At 42.0% G+C, this 24,472-nt stretch overlaps 1 protein-coding gene across 3 annotated transcripts in view; it reads left to right on the top strand.

Moving 5' to 3' along the window:
• Positions 1-24,472, top strand: part of MCM3AP (minichromosome maintenance complex component 3 associated protein) — a 126,587-nt gene that overhangs the window by 58,718 nt on the left and 43,397 nt on the right. For all 3 annotated transcript variants that reach the window (XM_084820465.1, XM_084820450.1, XM_084820460.1), the window contains 9 exons: positions 2,455-2,586; positions 4,356-4,469; positions 7,846-7,998; positions 9,421-9,618; positions 10,250-10,318; positions 12,413-12,547; positions 16,604-16,757; positions 22,732-22,990; positions 23,302-23,399. In XM_084820465.1, coding sequence (XP_084676591.1) covers positions 2,455-2,586; positions 4,356-4,469; positions 7,846-7,998; positions 9,421-9,618; positions 10,250-10,318; positions 12,413-12,547; positions 16,604-16,757; positions 22,732-22,990; positions 23,302-23,399 — 1,312 coding nt within the window. The remainder of the gene's footprint in view (positions 1-2,454; positions 2,587-4,355; positions 4,470-7,845; positions 7,999-9,420; positions 9,619-10,249; positions 10,319-12,412; positions 12,548-16,603; positions 16,758-22,731; positions 22,991-23,301; positions 23,400-24,472) is intronic.

The raw sequence follows: 24,472 nt of genomic DNA, 5'->3' as shown, positions 1-24,472 counted from the left end.
CCCCTGTTTTAGCTCTCTGTTAAGCTCCTCCTTGTGTTCCCTCTACAAGCGCAGGAACAAACCTAAGCACAGGTGACATGATTGATGCACGCTCTTTTTTCATCCTCCTGGGCGTGCTCTCTTGCCAGAGGCAGCCTCTGCCTGCCATCCCTTCTCAGCCTGCTTAGTCTCCATTATTGGCTGAGGATAGAGCTGATACTCTCTCAGAAAAGGCATCCTCCTCAGCTCTCTACCATGTATCTCCCCCTTTCCCCACTGCCTTCTTTCAGCTGAAGAGGGAAAGGGAATGGTGAATATGGTGAGGTTTCCACAGATGGAAATAACTCTCATTCAGTCTGAGAGAGAGGAAGGGGAGTTATCAATAGGTGATGTGCCTTCTCCCTTTCTTGCCCACAGGCTTACAGTCTAAAAAACCATGACACACAAGGAAAAAGGAATGGGGAAAGAAAGGGGGGAGAAATTAATTATTTTAGCAGGGACGGCAGGATGGCCCTGCTCTCATCTCCCTCAGCACAGCCTGCTGGAATAGCTTCTGCTGGTGACAGTTGAGGGAGGAGGGGCCTTCATGAGGGAGGTGTTCAGCAGGGCTGGTGGAAGGGCCCTGCTCTCCCTTTCGTCTCCTTCTACACAGGACATAGGTCCTTCAGGTATAAATCATAATCTAGCCCAGCAGACTAAGATTTTCAGACCTAAGGGAACTCAAGACTCTTGCCCACTGGCCCCTCACGAGCTCCATCTCTTCTCTCTCGGGGCCCAATTGGTCAAACTTGTTTTGCTTTTGAAGCCTGGAATTGGCATGGTGACAACTGTTAGACTGAGGGCATTGTGGGGAAAGTAATTAACATCATTCTGGCCTCGTCTTCTAGATGAACAAAGAAACTAGTAGATCTTATATTTTCAAGGTATTTACCTGTGCAGCTATTGACAGCTGTGCCAGATGATGTCCTGCTTTTAGCTTGACCTTGTCTGGATATTCTGATGTGTTGTTTCTCTCAAAGTAATCCACTGCTACCCTGTTACCCTACCAAGAGGTTACATGGTACTTCCATTCATTCTGTGTCTTCTGCTTTTCCCAGAACACCAAATATGAGGTCTGATACTCCAATAACATTCCTACCTCTTTCCTCTCAAATACCGTGAAGCTCAAGTTGCATTTTTAAAAACTCCTTTTAAATCAGCAGTCCCCAACCTAGTGCCCTCCAGATGTTTTGGACTACTACTCCCAGCATTTGCGACTATTGGTCAAGCTAGCTGGGGCTGAAGGGAGTTAAAGTCCAAACACTTGGAAGGCATGAAGTTAGGGAAGGCTGCTTTAAATGAACAGATATAAAACAGCTATAGCCACATCAGACTTTTCTTTTTGAGGTGCATATGACTTTCAAATCTTGTCTTTGATTTCTAGCCAAGAATGAGCCAGTTAAAGCTTTTGTGTAGTAGACTGCCCTGGAACAAAGTTAGCTTCCTGTCAGACACAACAGAAACATTTGTCAGAGGCTGATGGGTATGTGCTAATAATGATAGCGGAAGCATTTCAGTGATTACTTAAATATGGGGTGGGGGCATTGATGGTGGCAGGACATTGTGAATTGGTGTGGATGGCTCGGTGTAGCTTAGGGTGTAACAACTGTGGGGTGGTTGTTGTTTGGATATATGAGGCCGTAGATGCTTGGCATTTTTGCTTCATAATAAGCCATGCCCTCCCCTAAGAAGGGAGAGTGAGGCTGGCTTTGTTTGGAGCCCATGCCTAAAGCGCCTTAAAGTGGCAGTTTTTAAGACTTGACTGAGCCACTATTTCAAGTTGCTTGGAATACCTTGAGGCAGCAGTTTGCCAGGGCTGAACAGCATGGTATGGGGGAAATCACAGTGAGGAGAAGTTTAAACCATACGAAGCTGTACCTAATACCCTTATCTCTCATAAGTGTGGGATGTCATACAGACTATATCTTGCTTATCCCTAAACAACTTTTCTTAAATGTATAAATAGATTTTCAAAAATATTCATAAGACTGAAATTGACATATGGTATCAAGATATGGCACAGCCTTGCTCATTAATCACCTAGTGGGAATACTGAAAACATTCAGAGAACCTTGGATTTGAAAAATGGATGATGTTGTCGAGGGCAATAGTGAGGTTACATGTTCATGAACAACTGTGAACAGATCACCAGATATCAGATAATGGGAATTCTGTTGTGTATGTTGTGAACTAATTCTGTACTAAGATCCTTCACAAGTAAGCCAGCCATTCATTACACTTACCTATTAAACAACTAGGTTTATACTATAATGTGGTGGTGTTCATACTCTGATTTTATTATTGATTTGTTAACTCTAGTAAACTGCATGTAGGTGTGAATAACAAACAACCTCCTGGAGAACAGGAGAAATTCTGATGCTTCTGTAAAATGTATGTCCTATTCTTTCAGCTAAGTAATTTCCTTTCTTTATGCAGGATCTCTGATGCTACTACAGATGAACTCATGACAGAAGTGATGCTGGGAATTTTGAGGGAAATTGCATCTGTTGTAATAAATGCAGAAAGAGAAAGATTTGAAGAGGAAAAACGCCAGGCTGAAGAAGAGAGGTAAACTTTCTTTACCATTTGTAGTGAAAGCTGTGAGACCAGAAGGTGTAGATTGGAATGAGTTGTGGTACTGCTTTGGTTAAGTCAGTCAGCCATAACAGGAGATTGGTTCAGATAACCTCCCTCTCCCACCCATTTAAAAAATGGGGTGGGGGTGGGGGCTGCACAGATTAGCTGTGCCTGATGGTGCCACTGCACCCAGGAGCCATACCACCCCCCCATGCCACACATTTGGCTAGTGTATGAATGGGCTCTACTTGTGTATGTTAGTACACATTTAGAACTCATTCACACACCAGGGATGTGGTTTCCAGAGTGTTGGGGCAGGGCTAACCCACATGACCCCTCAGCTCTCCTCGCACATAGTGTCAACATCTACCCCTTAATCAGATGGCCTCGGCTAGGGAGGTCCTATAGCTCAGTGGATTGAAAGCATGTGTTCAATCCCTTACATCTCCAGGGAGAGCTGGGAAAGGTTACGGTCTGAAACCTTGGCGAGCCAATGCCAGTCAGTGTACTGAGCTACATAAACCAATAGTCTGACTCAGGATAAGGCAGCTTGTCAGAGGTGAGATTTATCATATTATTGAATTTTTCTACCTCAAATCTTGTTCTTTAGTCAATGATACATTAAGAGTTGTATTCTTACTCATCCTAAGAATTACTGAATTAGGATGATAGCTAATAGGTAATACTGAGGCTTCACTGCTATTTGTTGTTGTTGTTGTTGAGTTGTTCAGTTGTGTCCGACTCTTCGTGACCCCATGGACCATAGCACGCCAGGCCTTCCTGTCCTGCGCTCTCTCCCAGAGTGTGCTCAAGTCCATATTCATTGCATCGGTGATGCTATCTAGCCATCTCATCCTCTGCCGTCCCCTTCTCCTTTTGCCTTCAGACTTTCCCAGCATCAGGGTCTTTCCCAGGGAGTTTTCTCTTCGCATTAGGTGGCCAAAATATTTGAGCCTCAGCTTCAGTATCTGTCCTTCCAAGGAGCACTCAGGGTTGATTTCCTTTAGGATGGACTGATTTGACCTCCTTGCAGTCCAGGGGACTCGTAAGAGTCTTCTCCAGCACCACAGTTCGAAAGCATCGATTCTTCGGCGCTCAGCCTTCCTGATAGTCCAGCTCTCACAGCCATACGTTACTACTGGGAATACCATAGCTTTGATTATGCGGACCTTTGTCGGCAAGGCAATGTCTCTGCTTCTTACTATGCTGTCTAGGTTTGCCATAGCTTTCCTCCCAAGGAGCAAGCGTCTCTTAATTTCATGGCTACAGTCACCGTCTGTGGTGATCTTGAAGCCCAAGAAAGTAAAATCTGTCACTGCTTCCATTTCTTCCCCTTCCATATGCCAGGAAGTGATGGGGCCAGATGCCATGATCTTCGTTTTTTTAATGTTGAGTTTCAAACTAGCTTTTGCACTCTCCTCTTTCACCCTCAACAAGAGGCTCTTGAGAACCTCTTCGCTTTCTGCCATTAGGGTGGTGTCGTCTTTGTATCTGAGGTTGTTGATACCGCTTATTGAGTGTGTGCTAGGAAGGAACTTCAGCAGCAAATACAATCTCAATCTAAACAGAATGTAATTAATGTTACCTGTATCCCAGTAATTTTTCGATACATTACACTGAAAGTAGTGATCTTAAGTTTGCCATTTTTTATAGCGAGATTTCATTACTTAAGACAGGAATTTGAGTTTTTCTTGTACAAGAAATATTTTAGTTGATGGTCATTCCATCTGTCTATTCCACTGTTTTCCCCTTTTCCTTAGGCAGAAACAGGAAAAGCAACAGTTAGTAAAAATGCTGAGTGAGTTACTGGGTGCAGAATTGACAGAAGAAGTGGTAAAAGAAATGATGCAAGAGATTACAGCTAAGGAGTTAAAGTAAGTGGCAAAACACATTTATTACTTGGTGACTGTAATGTCTTTGCTTTTTATGTTTATTAGTTTTATCACTATGGTTCATGGTGTAATCCTACATAGGTAATCCTACCACTTTGAAACAGCAGTGTATGTTTTCTTGCAACTGATTAACATCGCAGAAAATAGTTGGCAACTTTAAATAAAATAATCCGATATTTGTGTATCTTTAACATGAGTAACTTGTTTTTGCCATTGTCATGTACTCCCACATTGTATCTAGCCGTTCTCATGAATATTTTTGCCTGCTTCCAATACTTTTAACTGCAGTAATCATATATGCAATCAGTTCTCTATCATTCATAAATGTGCTGTCATCAATATATGTTAGAAGGACAAAGTATAGTACATAGAATCTTTTCTAGGACAATTTTTATTTTTGCTCAGTTGTTTTTGTTAGCAAGTGTTTTCACCTGAGGTGATAAATGCCCCCTCTTTCTTTATGGCACTTTGAGCAAATGAACTATCACTTTTTTGTTGTTTTCTATTCTATTTCTTGGCAGAATTGGATGAAATAGTTATAGTTAGTTAGTTACTAACTATAGTAACTATAGTTACTAAAGTTGCCCCCTCTCAGATAGTTGCCCCCTCTGAGGAGATCAAGCCTGCCAGGTTTCAGATTAATAGGTGCAGAGGTTTTTGTGAGAGAGCAGCCTTTTACCTCATGAGGGTATCCCCAAAAGTATGCTCATATCCCCCTATGTAAGAAAACTACAGTTTCAGAAGAATAGGCACAGCAGTATATGTGGAAGGGGTGTCCTTGAATATGAGTGGTGGCGAGTGATTTGCTTCCCCCTTCTCTCACCCTGTGTTTTTTGGGGCAGTTTATGAATGCCACACATCACAGAGGTGTCTCCAGGCAAGAAACCTTCAAAGTCCCAGGAGAATAGGTACAGGGGTTTGGAAGTTATGACTGAAAACCAGTTTAAGGCTTTTTTTGATAATGAAGTCCGGGGGTATTGGAAGAATGGCCATCTGCTGGTCCCCTGCCCTCCCCCAAAGCATAGTAATATGAGAGCCCCTATAAAACATTCCTTGTGATTAGAGGGTGGACCTGTGAGTCACTTAACCCACTTCCCCCCACCAGCATTTAGAGCAAGGGTAGGCAACATGTGCCCCCCCCAGAACGCCCCCCTCCACCCGAAATTTGGGGAGTAAAAAAAGGTTTGTTTGTTTTTTAAGCCAAAATTGTGTCCAGAGCTACCATGGAGTCTCCAAAGGGTCAAAATCATCTTATTTGCAAGCTAATTTTGACTGTTTGGTGACTCCATGGCAGCTTGGGAGACAATTTTGTTTTTACTTGTTTTTATTTATTTCCCCCCCGACTTCAGCAGCCTTGGCGGGGCGGGGGCGGGGGGATGGCAGGTGGCTCAAGGGGCAAAAATGGTCCCTGGGCCTCCCAACATTGCCACCCCTGATGTAGGGAAATTAAAGATAAAACCACTATTTTGGAGACGCACTGTCTGCCTTTCTGAAGCCGAATTGTGAATGGATCGTCGTGTAAGGTCCAGCTTAATTTCCAGTCACTTTGGAGGAAAACCTGCTTCACCTCAGGAAGCACCACAAATGCTTTGGCTGAATCCAGTGCACATCCCTACCACATAGATTTTTTAACTCTCATATTTTGGGCCCATCCCACTATATAGTCTGTGACTTGTTATAGTTTTCGCTCATATTATAATAAAACTTTGTAAATATTTGAGACACGTTTTTCAACAAAGCATATTAATATTTCTTAAGTATTTAATCTCAAAAAAGTTATTAAATAGATTCTAACCTGGAAATGTTCAAATCAGAGGAGATGCCACATTTATTTTTAATTTCATTTTAAGATAATATCCTGTTATGATCAATTATATTTATATTGCTATAAATAGGGATGGACAAATCAGTATTTCTAGGCAGTGTTACTTTTAAGTGCATTCACTGTTGTGAACCACACAGAGAGCTTTGGCTATTGAGCAGTATAAAAACGTAATAAATAAAGAAATCTGTTCCATCATGCTTCTGCATGAATCATAGGGGCCTACAAGACCATCGAGTCCAACCCCCTGCTCAGTGCAGGAAGCCTGATTCCCAGGCAGTCTCCCATCCAAGTACTAACCAGGGCTGACCCTGCTTAGCTTCCGAGATCAGATGAAATCAGGCACATCCAGCCTTTTGCTCATCTACAATCTTTAACAATCTGCACGAAAAGATATGCTTTTACCTATATATTTCTTGAAGTACTTGAAAGGTTGTCACAGAGAGGAAGGCCAGGATCTCTTCTCAATCATCCCAGAGTGCAGGACACGGAAGAATGGGCTCAAGTGACAGGAAGCCAAATTCCGGCTGAACATCAGGAAAAACGTCCTGACTGTTAGAGCAATACGACAATGGAACCAATGACCTAGGGAGGTGGTGGGCTGTCCCACACTGGAGGCATTCAAGACAAGGCTGGACAGCCATCTGTCAGGGATGCTCTGACTTAGTTTCCTGCAATGAGCAGGGGGTTGGACTCGATGGTCTTGTAGGCCCCTTCCAACCCTACTATTCTATGATTCTGTGATTTCTCTCAAAATATCATTTCTAAACACATTTTTGAACTGGTTTTTCAGTTGAAAACGGTATAGCACCATTTAAAGAAGCGCAAAACCTGATGAAGAGCTATATTCTTATCTACACATTAATTGGGAGGTGTGGATCCATTCAGTTCATATCTGGAAAGGAAAAAAAGCCATGAGTGAACTTATATTCAGTTAATTTGCTGTATTCTATAAACAAAATCTGTCTAGTTCTCTGAAATACGCTTTTGGATTTGAATTTTTTTGGTATGATGCCATTTGTATGTAAATGTAATCTTGCTGGCATATTTATTCATCTTTATGCCTTTTATTTTCTAGTGTTCTCATTGCAAATGGTCCCAGAACAATTACAAATAAAAGTACTGTCTGGCAATCTTGCCTTGTCAAGTTTTTATATATATGTATATGTGTGTGTGTGTGTGTGTGTGTGTGTGTATCCATCCGTTTTCTACAATCACTTTACTCAACCTGAGTTCATAACAGCTATAGATACAACACTGTAAAGGTAAAAGTTTTTAACATCTGATACTTATGGGTGTAGAAAAAAAGAATTCCTGTTAAATCCACAGCTACAGTTCTTACCAGCATAATGATTCATATGCCATGACTTTTGCTCTTATAACATTTCTGAATTCCTCCTTAGGCTTTTAAGGAAAATGGAAACACATTGCTCAACTAAAATCCAGATGTTTCCATTTTAGTTCATCTTTGTGGATGTTTGCTTTGCTTTTTCTCATTGGAAATGTCTGCTAATTCAAATGTTTACTTTTGTCCAGGTGTGCTGTGGAGAAGGAACAAAGAGCATGCATTGCTCGTTGCTCAAAGGAAGTCTGTGCTGAAATGATGGGTGTATTTCTGGAAGATGAGATTTTCCAGAATGCTAAGGAGACCCTGCAGGAACTCCAGTGCTTCTGTAAATACTTACAACGGTGGGTGAAATGAAGCTTTTCCACAACCATTACATCAGAATGATATAACATTGGCCCTTCAAAAGTGTGTGTTAATGTTATCGCATTTGTATTGCACTCTTCCACCAAGCAGCTCAGGGCAGTGTGTGTAAGTCCTCTCGTGTTGTTCTTTCAGTTGTATCCTTCACGAGAGGAGGGTTAGGCTGAGAACTTGGTCCTTGTATATTTATCTCATGAGTGTTGATTGTCTTTTCTGAGAGTGCTTCTCTTGCAAGCTGCTGTGGAACATCTGACTACTCTGCAAGTCCTGCATATCTCATTGCCTTTGTCTGATCTGTGATCTGCAGTGGACAGGATTCACAGAAGAAGGGAGGTCATAGCCCTTCTGGCTGCCATTGCTTGCACTCTGATTGGGAGGCCTATTAGAGACAACTCTTTAGATGGGCATTGAAAACCTTGATTTGAAATAAGCAACTGATGTTGAATTGAACTGCTCATGCAAGCCTGTGTGCCAGGGCTTTCATATAACAGCATGTGAGTGCAGATCAGTTGAATAGCCTTTCATGAGAAAGGAGCAGATGACATTTGCTGATGTTTTGGTGCTTATGGAAACTTTTGTGACTAATATTTTGGTTCTGTTTGGGGCTAGAACATTTTGCTCAAAAAACCTCAGGGCATGAGACTTCAAGGGCCTATTAGAAGTTTCAGATGCATCTTCTCATATTTAAGTGAAATTTGTGCCAAAATGCGCTTATGGAGCCATGTTGGGCTGATCTTAGACATATTCGGAATGCACAAACTACGCCTTTCTGAATTCAGATTAGGGTTCCACAAAGATTGGCTTGGTTTACTAACCATCCTCTATTTGTTCTTGCCACCAATCTCTTCCCCCAAGTCCTCAGGCACACACAAAGGGGTTGGGGACAGTTGTGGTCTTATTTGTGTGAAGTCTGGAGAAGATAATAAATGCCACAAGAAGACAACTGCTTCTTATTGTCTCCAAACCACAGCACAAATTCCACCTCTCTCCCAAACTCTCTGGGAGAGGGTGTTTGAGGGAAGAGGTGGAGATTTCTTTAATTGCACTGAGGTGTGGATAAGAGATGAAACAGCTATTTCTTACCTTTTTCTAAACTGCAGTGCAAATGAAAGCTCAGGGAGAGGGATATGTGTGCTGCTGGGTGTTCTCACTTCAGGGCCAAAGCACTTTTCCTTAGTGAGCTGCCAAGTGGATTTGTGGAAGCCTTTCTGCACAGCCTTTCTGTTCTCACTTAGTAACCTGGCAGAGCAGGTAACATGGGATTCCTAACTGGACCTGATGATAAACTCATTGTCAACGCAGATACAGAAAATTGTAATGAAAAGTTAGAGCAGGGGAACACTAGAAAATAGTGCACTTTAACAGCTATTTTTAATAGAACATGCTGGTATTTTCTCCTGAAGATGGAGGGAAGCTGTTACAGCCCGAAAGAAATTGAAGCGTCAGATGAGAGCGTTCCCAGCAGCTCCATGCTGTGTAGATCCGAAAGATAAATTGAAAGCACTGTCACCTAGTGCAGAGCATCCTATTGCCAGAGAGCACCTTGCTAAAAGGATTGTAAACTTGGGACATGCAGGGAGACTTGGCACCTCCTGCCTTAGGTAAGTACACTGTCTCTAAGTTGCTACTCCATATGTTATAGAAGAGGGCTGGAGAACCTCTTTCAGCCCAGGGACCAAATTCAATTTTGGAGAAGCTCTCTGGAGCTGCATTCCAGAGCTCGGTGGGACTGAAGTAAAAGGAAGTTGGGGCTTTAAGCTAAAATATGCTGGTATTTTTTGGATTGCTCTCTTTCAGTAAGATCCTTTCTGTATGAACATACCCCTTATAACTGCCTTAAAAGCATTCCAAATAATACACTGATCTGCCTCTGAAACATTTTATAACAAAAAATTCTTTTATCTCCAACTGTTAGTCCCAGACCTTTCACTTTCCACTATACAGCCCATTAGTATTGAGGGGTGGTCAGCATATATTTGAGGATCTATTAATAGAGAACAGCAACTTCTGTAACAATTTTATTTGTATTACATCTGGAGCATGATAACTATTCTATGAGTCAGCTTTGGAATCTCTGACAGATGCAAGTCCTTGTTAGTGATTTGTCACTTCATACCTGTCTCCTTCCAGGTTTGACAGATAAGAGGACATTAGTTGGTAGCTAAATGGGGAGGCATAATGTTTGCCATTCTGCATGACCAAGTGATTGATAAAAGCCTTGTTTATTTCTAGGTTACGATGGCTACGGAGCAAGACAATCCACCAAATGAAAGTGCAACATTTTTATCAGCAGCTATTATGGTATGTATGTTGGAGTTTTAGTAAAGCTTCATTAACACAGATGCTGCAAATTCTAGGAATACCACTTATAATCATCCTAACATAATTTCAAAATTATGAATTCCTAGTGTTTGACTAGTTTGGAATGGAAATATGTTTGAGCCAAAATAACACACTTTCATCTATATTGTTCAGTATTTATATGTAGTAAAATCACTCTAATATCTTGGAGAATGGGGGTGAATGCTTATATAGAGTCTTTCTTGTTAAGCATACCACCTGAAGTGGGTTCTTGAGGGCCAAACTAGACGAGCTGCAATTGGTCCGAATGGGAACTTTTTCTGATATAAATACCAGGCATAGGAGCCCTCATCTGGATCAGGGCCACAGTAGGGTGCAAGGGTTAAAGTGTCCCCCCACCACCACACACACACACACACACCAGGCTTCTTATCTATATTGGGCCCCCTGCACCTTCAGTTCGCTTTTAAAATGCCATTCATGATTGCTTTGAATGCCATTCACAATTTTAAGATTCTCTTAAAATAAACAAATAACCTGGTTTAAAAGGATATCTCTAGTTAATACAACCATTCATGATATATTTATAATCTTTTAAAAATATTCATTATTAATTTCCCCCTTGTTAACGTAACAGTAAACGTATTAAACACAAGCAGACGACAGTGTGTTGGCAAGTTATACGTGAGGTTTTATATATTGCCCTAAAATAGTAAAAAAAAAACCAAAACAACAACAACAACCCTCCTCTATACATTAGGTGCTACCATGTTTATATTAACCTGCCTGTCTGAAAAGAAGGTGATGAAGCCTATACTTATAATCTCTTAAAATTAAATAATGACTGTCTAACAAATGTATTGAGTTAAAAGTTGCCTTTTTTGTAAAAGAACTATGGGGACAATATCTGACCTGAAGATAAATATTCTAAATTTATTTATTAAAGCATTTGTATCCCACTCTACAGCCAAAAAGGTTCCCAGAGCAGCTTACAGATCAGTAAAAAACAAGACAGTTGTTGTCATCATGCTTACATTGAAAAGACATGACACAAATGGGAAAAGGGATGGGTTGGGGGAGAGGAATAAAGCAAACTCCAGCACTACTTTGAAAAGTTACTATTATTATTATAACCAGCTGGGATGAAAACATAATGGCTTACACTAGGTGACAGTTAAGAGAGAGCCCTTAATAGCTGGTCAGTCACCTGGTCAATCAGCAGAGCTGATGCACTAACCCTGCTTTCATTATCTTGCTCTGCTGCAGCCTGATGAATGATATATATTGTCAGGCACTGTGTTTATGGTTGTGGGCGTCTTACTTGGAGACTAGCAAGTCATCACAGGTGCTTTGATGTCATTCTATATATTTCATCAGAATCTTGCCCACTGATCCCATATGAGTGCTCCTGTACCCTTATTTTATGTACTCCAGTTACTTGAGCTCCACAGTGCATTATGTTCTTAAATTAATGTATATTTAGAAATGTACCAACCAAACAGTAAGGACACTTACTTTCCATCTCATGGAAATGCTTTTTTGTGCAGTGACTACCCTCCAGCTCTTCCTCCTAATGCCCTTTGGATGCTTCTTACAACTTGATCATATTTTATTTATTTAGTTTATTAGATTTGTATACTGCCCAACTTGTAAATGTGGGGTGGTTTACCATTATAAAATCAAACAACAATAAGTAACAAAAAATACAATAAAAGTATTGATATAATACAATATTAAATAAATAAGTAAAAATTAACGTTAGAAATATTAAAAACATTGAGGAGACAGCAGTAAAATTAGTAACCAAGCAACAGTTTAAAGCTTAAATGTCTGGTTAAAAGGAATGTCTTAACCTGGCATCTAACTGTATACAACGAAGATTCCAGGTGGGTTTCCCTGGGAAGGGCAGATTCCCTTCCAAGTGGGGGCCACTACAGAGAGGGCTTGTTCCCTCATAGCCACCCATCGCACTGCACGTTTAGTTGGCAGTAAACCCCACTGAGCACAGTGGGACATTTCTAAGTCCATAGGATTAACCATAAAGCTAAAAATAATGTAAAATGATGTATTTTAATAATATTTTGTGTGTCTTAGGGATGCAGTGTGGACTCCATTGGATCTGCCATCATTGATTGCTGAAAACATTCCATTTCAACAAGAAAAGGTCTTTTGGAAAGCACTTTTGGTGTTGCCAAGCTATGAGGAATATCCATTTGAGGGCCCTAGCAGGTATCAATTGTATTCAGACTATGCAAGAAAGCCAGCAGCTGTGATACTGGCTGTGTGGCCTTCAATGCTGAATGTGGTGCTGCTCCTGTGGAACCATTGCTAGCAATAATAAAACTTGAGAAGACTTTTTGCAGTTGCTATGTCAGACCAGAGGAAATGTTTAGGGCACTAGGACAGGGCTCTTAAATATTCATTAGAAACATACATTAGAAAAGTAAACAACCTTTTGTGCCTTCACAGTTTACAGGGTAACACATGAGTGGAGGTCCTGCCAAATAAGTACAGGGGGAAAGGAGAATATGGGTTTGCGTGATCGCAGGGGGAAACCATGCACTATGGGTTGTTTCCCCTGCCCCTTTGTGTGCTTGTGCACATGGCATTTGCTTAATTACCAGCGCTGAGGCATGGGTTGCTGTTTTGCTTTAACACGGTGTGGCGGAGATACCTTCTGACCCACCCCACAACTGCTACTACAAGCCATGGGTTGTGGGGTGGATTTGAAGCCACCTCTGTCATGCCATGCACCAGGTTCTGACGACACAGTAACCCGCAAAGTGGCACAGTAATTAGGTAAATGCTGTCCCTTCTCATTTCAATATCAGAAAGAACATTAGAAGATGTTATCTTAGGTAGCCAGTTTTTCAGAGTGATAGAAAGATGTGTTTTGTACATGACTGGCTGCTAATAATTTTGACTTAAAATCTAGAGAACTAACTGTAGTTGGGTATTTAATTGTAAGAAGAGGAATATAATTTATAATAACTGAACTGAACAATTACATCTGCAAATAGTTGACTTTAAAAGAAATAGTAATCTTAATTTCCTTTATTTTAAACACTTATATTACTAATCTGTAAATTGTAAGGTTTATATAAGAATTATAGTAACCACATAGGGAGAGAAATAGAGAACTATATGCTCAAATAAAAATGACTAGAACCTCTGTAAAATATTAAAAGTTGCTCCAGCATTGCTGAAGCTCAGGGAATCCCTGTATCAGTGGATATTGAACTCTCTGAATCTGAGCTAACCTCAGCATGTTTTTTTTCTGTGTGGAAGAAGGCAATTTTGTTCTTCTCTGTAATAAAACCAGAACCATTTTGTATTTGTTTTCATGTGTGTGATGTTGCTCTCCCTTTTCCACAGAAACATCCCTCTCTTACACTAGGAAGCTTAGGGTTATGGGTACTTGGGGTCTCACCATTAGAAGCTCTGTTGCCCTTCCAGTAACAACAGCATTTTAAAAAAGGGTTAGTGCTGACAGGCAGTCTAGCAGGATGGACATGCACCACTTGTTAAGCACAGAATGCCAGTATAGCTGAACCAGGACAAGCCACTCAGGTGTTCATCAGAGAGCTTTAATTTCACCTCACATTACTTCAAATACGATGTTTGTTTCAATGGAGCCAGTTGACACTTTCAGCTATTATGGGCAATCAAGTGATAGACACTGTAAACTAACCCTGTCTTGCACTGTCACAGCTATACACATCTTTAAGGCCAGTATGCTAAGTTATCTCTTGGCCTAGAATTCTGTTTATTAACAGGTATGTCTGCTATAGTCTTCAAGCCAAGAATTTAGGATTAGAGGTTTTTGGTAGTTCAACAGTGTTTCTAAGGCTTCAGATATGTGCACAGTGGAGAAGGCACCATTGAAGGAAATGGGACCTACTTCTAAGTAAGCAGGTGTAGGATTGGGCTACACCCTTGTCAACCTGTGTGATAGATCTTATGATTTCTGAAAGGCATCCTAATATGAAAGGTTAAACTTCAGAAAAAGGATGGACAACTGAGAAAATTAGCATTGGAACTATGCAAATCTTTCCTTCTACTTCCCATGTTCAGAGGTGGACCCTGTTGTTTATGTAGTCAAAACAGCACCATCCATGCAAAAGAAGGAAGGTGTCCTCAAGCTCAAGGAAACCCCAAGGTTTGCAAAAATACAAAAAAATACTTAGGGAAAAATCCCAAAAGGGGCAGAAGCCTCAAAACAGCCATATGAGGACTGTTGAGCACGCTGAGTGGCCATAGAATGTTGTGGGGGAATGGAATGCAGTATTCTGAAGGAGGTCATGGTTGGCTGGTTAAAATACCAATTAGGAACATTCCATTCTGCACCACTTTGTTGCAGGTCCCATTTGGTTATTTTTCTAAAAAAAAAATTGTCAACTCAACTAAGGGTACAAACCCATGCATGCTTACACACAGAAAACCCATAGAACTCCAGGGCCAGATGAACTGCATCCTAGAGTAATAAAGGAACTGGCAGAAGAACTCTCAGAACCGCTATCTATTCTCTTTGAGAAATCATGGAGGACGGGGGAAGTGCCAGATGACTGGAGGAGGGCTAACGTTGTCCCTATCTTCAAAAAGGGTAAAAAGGAGGAACTTGGGAACTACATACCAGTCAGTCTGACATCAATCCCTGGGGAAATTCTGGAGCAGTTGATAAAGGAATCCATCTGGAAGCACCTTGACAACAATGCCGTGATTACTCGAAGCCAACATGGATTTGTCAAAAACAAGTCCTGCCAGACAAATCTGATCTCATTTTTTGATCAAGTAACCTCCCTTGTAGACCGTGGGAATGCTGTAGACATCATATACCTCGACTTCAGCAAAGCTTTCGACAAAGTGCCCCGTGATCCCTTATGAGCAAGCTAGCTCACAGTGGGCTAGATGAAACAACGATCCGGTGGATCCACAGTTGGCTACAGAATCGGACTCAAAGAGTGCTTCTCAATGGGACCTTCTCAACCTGGGGAGAGGTAACGAGTGGGGTACCACAGGGCTCAGTCCTGGGCCCACTGCTCTTCAACATTTTTATTAATAACTTGGAGGAGGAGGTGCAGGGAATGCTGATCAAATCTGCAGATGACACAAAATTGGGCGGGATAGCTAATATTTTGGAAGCCAGAAACAAAATTCAAAGTGATCTGGATAGACTGGAGCGCTGGGCAGAAAACAACAGAATGACATTTAACAGGGAGAAACGCCAAGTTCTGCACCTAGGAAAAAGAAACCAAATGCACAGTTACAAGATGGGGGGATACGTGGCTCAACAACACTACAAGTGAGAAGGATCTTGGAATTGTTGTCGATCACAAGCTGAATAGAGCCAACAATGTGATGTGGCTGTAAAAAAGGCAAATGCTCTTTTGGGCTGCATTCATAGAAGCATCGCTTCCAAATCCCGGGAAGTACTAGTTCCCCTCTACTCAGCACTGGTTAGGCCTCATCTGGAGTACTGTGTCCAGTTCTGGGCAACACACTTGAAGAAGGATGCAGACAAACTGGAGAGGGTTCAGAGGAGGGCAACCAAGATGATCAGGGGACTGGAAACAAAGCCCTGTGAAGAGAGACTGAAAGAACTGGGCATGTTTAGCCTTGAGAAGAGAAGACTGAGGGGAGATATGATAGCACTCTTCAAGTACCAGAAACGTCGTCACAGAGAAGGCCAGGATCTCTTCTTGATCATCCCAGAGTGCAGGACACGGAATAATGGGCTCAAGTGACAGGAAGCCAGATTCCGGCTGAACATCAGGAAAAACTTCCTGACAGTAAGAGCAATACGACAATGGAACCAATTACCTAGGGAGGTGGTGGGCTCTCCCACACTGGAGGCCTTCAAGACGAGGCTGGACAGCCATTTGTCAGGGATGCTGTGACTTGGATTCCTGCACTGAGCAGGGGGTTGGACTCAATGGCCTTGTAGGCCCCTTCCAACCCTACTATTCTATGATTCTATGATTCTATGAACTCCCAGCATTCCCCAGCCAGCCATGCTGGCTGGGGAGTGCTGTGAGCCGTAGGACCTTTTCCTGCCTAAACATGCATAGGATTGTACCCTAACTGATATAAATATGATTGTATTACAGATGAGGTTGTGGAAATATTAAATGAAGATACCTGTTTCTTTCAACCAAATGACATATACTGATTAGTTTATCAATATTTTATGCCTCTGATTAAAAATATTTAACACTTTAACTGTAGATTCTGTTACCAATTAAATCTGAGATGTTACGCTGAAATAGTGTTTTCCTTCTGTTACAGAATTTTGGCAGATTGGTTGAAAGCTAAATTTATGATCGATAAAAATTTGAAGGAAACTACATCTGTGGCGAAGGATGGAATTCAGACACTTGCATTGCATACTTCTCTTCATATACAAGGAGATCAGAATGTTTGTGTCAGTGTGTGTATAAAGGTCTGTTCAAACAATCCTTGCTACGTGTGACTATCTTGAGAGATACTGCAGAAGTCTATTACTTTAGATTACCACAATGCATTTTTTGTGGTGATGTTGCCTTCTGAAAAGCATTCAGAAATGCAGCAGCCAGGATGTTGACTGAAGCTTGTTGCACTGAACATATCACCCAGCGCTTAATCATCTTCACTCGCTTCCAGTTTGTTTCCAGTCATAATTCAAATTACTGGTGGTGTTCAGTAATGGCCTAGAGTCCCTGAAGGACTACTTCTCCTGTATGAGCTTGCTCATGTACTGAGGTTAAGAAAGTGTAGCATGGGAGTAGGAATGTCCAGTGTACAAATGTTAAACTACGAGTCGCTAGGTGGGCTTTGGATTTTCTAGGCTATCCATGATTCTGCTGCTGGGAGAACATTAGAAAGCAAGTTGATGTTCATTTCTTGTGCAGATTTTGTCTGGAGAGGAAGAATGAATTTCCTGGTCTCCATTCCATCATTGTATGTGTAGGGAGACTTTTGCATGCACACTTAGTTACTGGGTAGGAGACCTATGGCCACTGGGTGGCTGTACCATCTGCCTCCCAGGTATATCATGGCAGGGGGAGACCAACCTGGCTTCATGTTGTTGCTTCAAAAGTTTCCTCTCCCTATTCCTTTTTCCTTTTGTACTGTGGTTACTTCCAGACAAGTTTTTTGTGTTGTTGTTTTTTGTACCATTGCCCTCCCTCATTCACACATGCTTATGGGGGATCCAGATGTTGTAATCTTCTACTTGTAACCCTCCCATGTTCTCCCACCAGTTCTTTTTTCCTAATGTAGAAAAATCTGTTAAGGAAGAAAGGGCGTAACAGCTGCATAATGCTGTCTGATTGCTAGCACAAGAAATGCTTCATCTGGAAGCACTCACATGATCAAATAACCCATGATTTCTTAATCTCATTTGTTTGTGAGCACATGCAAGTGAATGTGCTGGCCCCTGCCTACTTCTGCTTTCAGTTAACCCAGAAAGGCGCCAGTGACCTTTTGGGGGTATTTAGTTACCCCCCCCCAATCTTTAGAATTTGTCTGGGAATCAAGCCTCAAAGCTTTAGATTACAAAAAAGCATTTATTACCAATAAAATAAGATACAGAGAGAGGATGAGAGGGAAAAGCAAAGCAAGCACTCAAAAGAGATAACAGTCTTCCTGGGCTATACAACTTTGGCACAGATAACTGCCACATTTGTTCATTTGCTGCAACCGAAACTCTCCCCACAACCTGAGTTCGATCCCAGCGGAAGCTGGGTCCCAGGTAGCTGGCTCAGGTCGACTCAGCCTTCCATCCTTCCAAGGTCAGTAAAACGAGTACCCAGCTTGCTGGGGGAAAGGTAGTCACAACTGGGGAAGGCAATGGCAAACCACCCCGCTATAGTCTGCCATGAAAATGCCAGCAAAAGCAGCGTCCCTCTAGGGGTCAGCAATGACTCGGTGCTTGCACAGGAGGAACCTTTCCTTTCCCTTATTATGTTTCTGTACCACCTAATAGCCAAAGCTCTCTGGGTGGTTCACAACAATTTAAAATTATAAAATACAACATAAGATAACAATGTTGTTCAGTCGTTAAGTCGTGTCTGACTCTTCGTGACTTCATGGACCATAGCACGCCAGGCCTTCGTCTTCTGCTCTCTCCCGGAGTGTGCTCAAGTTCATATTCATTGCATCGGTGATGCTATCTAGCCATCTCATCCTCTGCTGTCCCCTTCTCCTTTTGCCTTCAATCTTTCCCAGCATCAGGGTCTTTTCCAGGGAGTTTTCTCTTTGCATTCGGTGGCCAAAATATTTGAGCTTCAGCTTCAGTATCTGTCCTTCCAATGAGCAGTCAGGGCTGATTTCCTTTAGGATGGACTGATTTGACCTCCTTGCAGTCCAGGGGACTCGTAACAGTCTTCTCCAGCACCACAGTTCGAAAGCATCAATTCTTCGGCACTCAGCCTTCGTTATAGTCCAGCTCTCACAGCCATACTTTACTACTGGGAAAACCATAGCTAAGATAACAATATACAAGTTTAAAACTTTTAAATAAAAGTAAAAGCCAAATAAATCCTAGCAGTAGTGCAAAGATTTAAAATACATTAAATGTATTAAAAGATTAAACATTAAAAGATTAAAATGGATTTAAAATACATTAGCAGATTTAAAACAGAAACTAAAAGACTAAAAAGCCTGGGAAAATTGAAAGGTCTTCACCTGGTGCTGGAAAGGTCGTAATGTAGGTGCTAGGCAAGCCTCTCTGAGAAAGGCCTTCGTCTTAGTAGTCACCCACCTCACCTCCTTTGCAAGGGGCTCCCAGAGAAGGACTGCTGAGGACAATCTGAAGGGCTGGGCAGGTATATGTGGGAGGAGGCAATCCTTCAAGTAACCTGGCCCCAAGCCGTTTAGGGCTTTGAATAATAATAATATCAGCACTTTGAATCCAGCCCAGACTGGCAGCCAGTGCAGATGGAAAAGTACTGGCATAATATGATCACATTGGCCAGTCACTGTTAACAATTTATCTGCCCTGTTTTGAACCAGCTGAAGTTTCTGGACCATTTTCAAAGGCAGCCCCTCATATGACACATTGCAGTAATCCAGACGAGAGGTTACTACAGTATGTATAACTATAGCTAGGCTATCTCTGTCCAGATAAGGACATAGTTGGTATATTATCCTAAGCTGATAAAACGTGCAGCCAAGTGACAATGCTTGGATCTAAGAACACCCACAAACCTACAAATTTAATGCTTTAGGGGAAGTGCAACCCCCTCCAGAACAGGTTGAACATCACTTAGCTGGGCAGACAAACCACCCTCTAGCAGTATCTCTGTCTTGTCTGGATTTAGTGTCAATTTATTGGCCCTCTTCATTCCGTTACCCTGCCCAGGCACTGATGCAGAACAGCCACTGCCTCACCTGAAAGAGAGAGAGAGCTGGGTGTCATATGCATATTGATGACACCTCAGCCCATACCTCTGGATAACCTCCCCCAGTGGTTTCATGTTGATTTTGAATAGCATAGGGGATAGAATAAGAGCCCCGTGGAACCCCATAGCATAGCTGTCAAGGCACAGAGCAATAATACCCCAGCCACCACCTTCTGAAGTTGGCCATCCAAGTAGGATCAGAATCACTGCAGTGCAGTGCTCCAGCTCCCAACCCAGACAACCTATCCAGAAGGATACCATGGTTGATGGTATCGAAAGCCATTAAGTCCACTAGAATCAACAGGGTCACATTCCCCCTGTCCCTCTCAGTGAAGATCATCCCACAGGAAAACTAAGGCAGTTTCCATTCCAAAACAAGGCTTGAAGCCTAACTGAAATGGGTCTAGATAATCAGTGTGGTTGGTCAGACTTGGCCAGGCACCTTGTCCACATTCTTGGGCCTCACCCAATAAAACTGGACCAGTTGGTGCTCTGGGCACCTCTACTAATGGAACTGCATTAATTGTGGTGTCCAATTTGTGACTGATTTCAGTGACTCTGTCTCCAAAGTGCCATGCAAACTTGTCACAGTGTGCTGCCGAGGGTTCTAACATTTCTCTCCCTGGCCCAGATTGTAGCAGGCCATGAACCACTTGGAAAAGCCCTGTTGGATTGCACTGAGAAGACACGATGATGGTGGAAAAGAACTCCATTTATGCCACCGTCATTGCTACAGAGTAGGCTCAGTAATGAGCTTTAGCCTGTGTTTGGTCAGACTCAGCACGAGTTTTCCTTCACCTGCGTTCTAGCTGTCTTGCCTCTTGTTTCATTGTGCTCAGGTCAGGTATGTACCAAGGAGGTGACCAGGTTCTGCTCAGAGGGAGAGAGTACTTGGGTGCAATCATAGCAACTGCCCAAGTTATCTCTGCATTCCACAGAGTGGGCTGGGCTTTGCAGGAGCACCAGCCATACCAGCAGGAAAATCCCCCAGAGCCCTCTGGGATCCATTAGCCTCTGTGGTGGAACCATTTTAATAGATCTTCACCCTTGCAGATGGGAAAGGCCATGGAGGGTCTAAATCTCAATAGGAAGTGATCTAACCATGGCCATGGGATAGATGTTAATTCCTCCACTTTCAGATCACCATCCTCCTGCCCAGTTGAGAAAACCAAATGAAGTGTGTATCCTCTTGCATGTGTTGGGCCAATGACATGTTGAGACAACCCCATAGTTGTCATGGTGGCTATGAAGTCCTGAGCCTCCCTGAATCCAGCAGTCTCGGCATGAAAATTGAGATCTCCCAGGACTATCATCCTAGTGGTCCTCAATACCAAATCCAAGACCACCTCTGTCAGCTCAGGCAAGGAGACTGAAGAGCAGTGGGGTGGGTGGTACACCAGCAGAATCCCTAATCTGTCCCAGGTATCCAACACAAAGTACAAACGCTCAAGATCAGCACTCGAATGGACAGGAAGCCTAGAGAGGGAGAAAGAATTCTATAGACCACAGCACACATCTGTTCTCCAATCCTCAAGTCAATGTTAGTGCTGCAGTGACTACCCAGGAGGGCACAGCTGGGAGAGAGTAACTCCTCCCAGTTTCCCCACCCCGGTCTCAGTAATACATATCAAGTCTGCTCTCTCATCCACAATTAAATCAGGGATGAGGGAGATTTTGTTTTGGACCAACCTGACAGCAGCAGCAGCACCAGGCCTGAGGGCAAGCTGGTAAGGCAGCCAGGAACTAGCTCGTTGGGGGAAGAACTAGAAGAGGGGATAGGTGTAAGTACTCCCAACTTCTAAGGTGTACCTGGAGAAGTAGCCCTGATTCCAAGCAACCTCCATCTATTTAACCTGCCCAGGGAAGAGCAAATTACCTGCCTAATTAATAGAACACCTGTAAGCATGTGGCACCAATTACCTCCTCTTGAATTAGGGATGTCAGAGAAATCAGAAACTGGTTCAAATGTGCTCGGATTTCTATGAATTTGACCTGTGAATTCTGCTGCTGACCAACATCTTCCAAGTTGCATGGAACTTTACGGACTTTTTTTTACTTTCCGGAATTGTACACAAATTTGGTCATACAAAAGTACGAAAGTTGCTGGAAAATATGCTATTTAAAACACACATACCATTTTATACATCTTGATCTCTCTTCATTGCTCTGCTGTGTAGCAATCTTTTTTGTGTGCACTCTATTCATTGACTGTATGCTGAGCTAAGAAAAATACACAAGATGTCACATGCCAGTGAAAGTTTCTGTACATTGTGGCAGAAGTTTCTGCATACTTTTCTGAAGGCAAAAAAAATCCAAATCTGTCAATAAGCAGACAACAGAACGGAAGATGCCTGACAATCTGTGAAACACAGGCAGAACAGATTAAACACAATCCATACATCTTTATCTTGAGTACAGCTGGTATTTCATTATTTTTCTTTTTCCAAACAATGTTAAAGGTCCCTTAAAAAAGAAAAGAAAATTATGCCTTTAGTACAAGGTTTCTCCCTCCTTTTTTTAATCTCTTTGCAGCCAAAAGATTTCACAGAGCCATTTATGAAATGTTACTTAAAACATCCCTGATAATATATTTTTCTTGAAGGGCTTTTTCATGTGCTAACATAATTAACATTATTTGTATAAAAATGGCAGTAAATTGAATTGCTACTACATTGTTTTGGAAGGTATACGTAAGATCTTAAATGGTTTAAAAAGAGAATTGGGCAAATTCATGGAGGATAAGTCTTATCAGTGGCTATTAGCCATGTTAGCCAACTGAAACACCCATGTTTAGAGGCAGTGCTTCTCTGAATACCAGTTGCTGGGGTGGAGCAGGGGGCAAGCAGCAGGGGAGGGCTTGCTTCCTTCAGGCTGTGCTTCCGCCTTCCTAGAAGCAACCGGCTGGCTATTGTTAAAAACAAGATGCTGGACTACAAGCACCTTTGGTCCGATCCAGTTCGGCTGCTCTTGACTTTACATTCTTGCCTTACACTTTTTCTACAATAGAATTAATTGTTTGCCTTCCCTGTATAGGTGACGCATGGGACTCTCAGCACTGCTGAGCTTGATGACACTGAGACTCAAAAAAAGTTGCTTGGAACTAGTGGGCTTATTCTCCTGCTGTCTCCTCGAGTGAGTAGTGAGGATGTTGCAGAGGAAGATGTTTATTGGCTTTCAGCCTTGCTTCAATTGAAGCGACTCCTTCAAGCGAAACCTTTCCAACCAATAGTACCTCTGGTGGTTCTTGTCCCAAGTCATGGAGATGGGGCCGTGGAAAAGGAAGTAGAGGAAGGTACGCGCAGTTTGTGTACTTTGGACTAATTTGCTATTGTTTAAGAAAATAGTCAAGACATTATCAGTGGCTTATAAATAGAGTTCTCAGGGCTCTAAGAGTAGTCTAGGAAAACTATGAACAAAAGTCTGGTTAAACCAAAAGGTGGTATTTTAGGGATGGATCTTCTCAGCATAATTTGTTTTGAAAATTGATGTTTTCTTGTAGTTGAAGTCAGTAGTTTCCATTAGAATGTCACTGTGATTGTCACTTCTTCATTCTATGCCTGTCCAGAGAAGTATTGCTAAAGTGCAATTCCTTTTCTTTTAAAGGGTTGATGCTGCCAGATTTGATTTCAGCTAACCTCATTTCCAGCTACAACATTGTTGAAATGCCATGTTCTTTGAGCGATTTGCAGGGTACCAGCAAGGTAAGAATTATCTCTGCAGACAGGCTGTAATTCATACTCCTAAAGATTGTATTTAAATGGTTGGTAATCAGAGAACAAAACAGAAAATACTACTGAGAAACTTCAGAAATAATGTTGCCTTGTAAGCTTTTGGTTGTTGCAATCTAAAACTTGCAATAATACTGACCTTTTGATTTTTCTCTCTTCAAAAATATGTAGCCTATTAATGATTTTGTACTTGGATGTATGCATTCAATCCTCAGTATTTTGTTTTTAAAATGCATTTACATGCCAAGCTTGATGCCATTTACATTTAATCAGTGTTTCATCAGGTAGGCTGTTCAAAAGCTTTGGAAAAATTGAAGTGAAGGCCCTGCTCTTCTTTGTAATGTCCCCTCCCCACATGGAGCAGGACTTGCCCTGCAAGTTGTAAATAATAGCAGAACTCATTTGAGAAAAGGCAGCCTCTAAGATATGGTGGTCCCAAGCCATATAGGAATTTAAACGGAAAGACTAGCACCTTGAATTGGGCCAGCAACCAGTGCAGCAGCAAAGTATTCATTTGTTTTATTGTTTTGAAGATTTATACCCCACCTTTTCATGAAATGGTTCTCAAGGCAGCTTACAACAGATTGCAATATAACAAAACAAACGATGAAAAATGAACAAACTGGGATGTAATGCTAAATGGTCTAGCATAACAAGAATGTGCCTAACTTCCCCTGGGTATGCATGCTCCCCCCTTCTCTCTCCTCCAGTGTGGCTATGTAGAGAAGATTGAATACTTCTGTTTTGGATTGTCAGTTTAGCAGGTTGCCCAAACCCTAAACTGTAGTTACTCTTACCTGTGGCTAGTGAAAACAAGCTACCTTAATAAACTATGATTTGATGTTGACTTGTTTCTATTAACCATAGTTAAAGTTAACCACAGTTTGTCCAGCTGTATTTAATCTAAAACAGAAGTGCAAGCTTCTAAACTCCTCGCAGCCACACCAGGGGAAGGGAAGTGCACAAACAAGTTCAAGTGGAGGCTAGGATAATTCTCATGCTAAACTCTGGTATAGCATTATGTCCAAACTAGCCCATACACACAC

Source organism: Heloderma suspectum, chromosome 1 (assembly GCF_057233095.1).
Source record: "Heloderma suspectum isolate Gila_16-S chromosome 1, 16-S_ref, whole genome shotgun sequence".
In the NCBI taxonomy this organism is placed as follows: Eukaryota; Metazoa; Chordata; class Lepidosauria; order Squamata; family Helodermatidae; genus Heloderma; species Heloderma suspectum.
The sequence above is the reverse complement of the archived record's forward strand: the minus strand, read 5'-3'. Positions and strand labels throughout refer to the sequence as shown.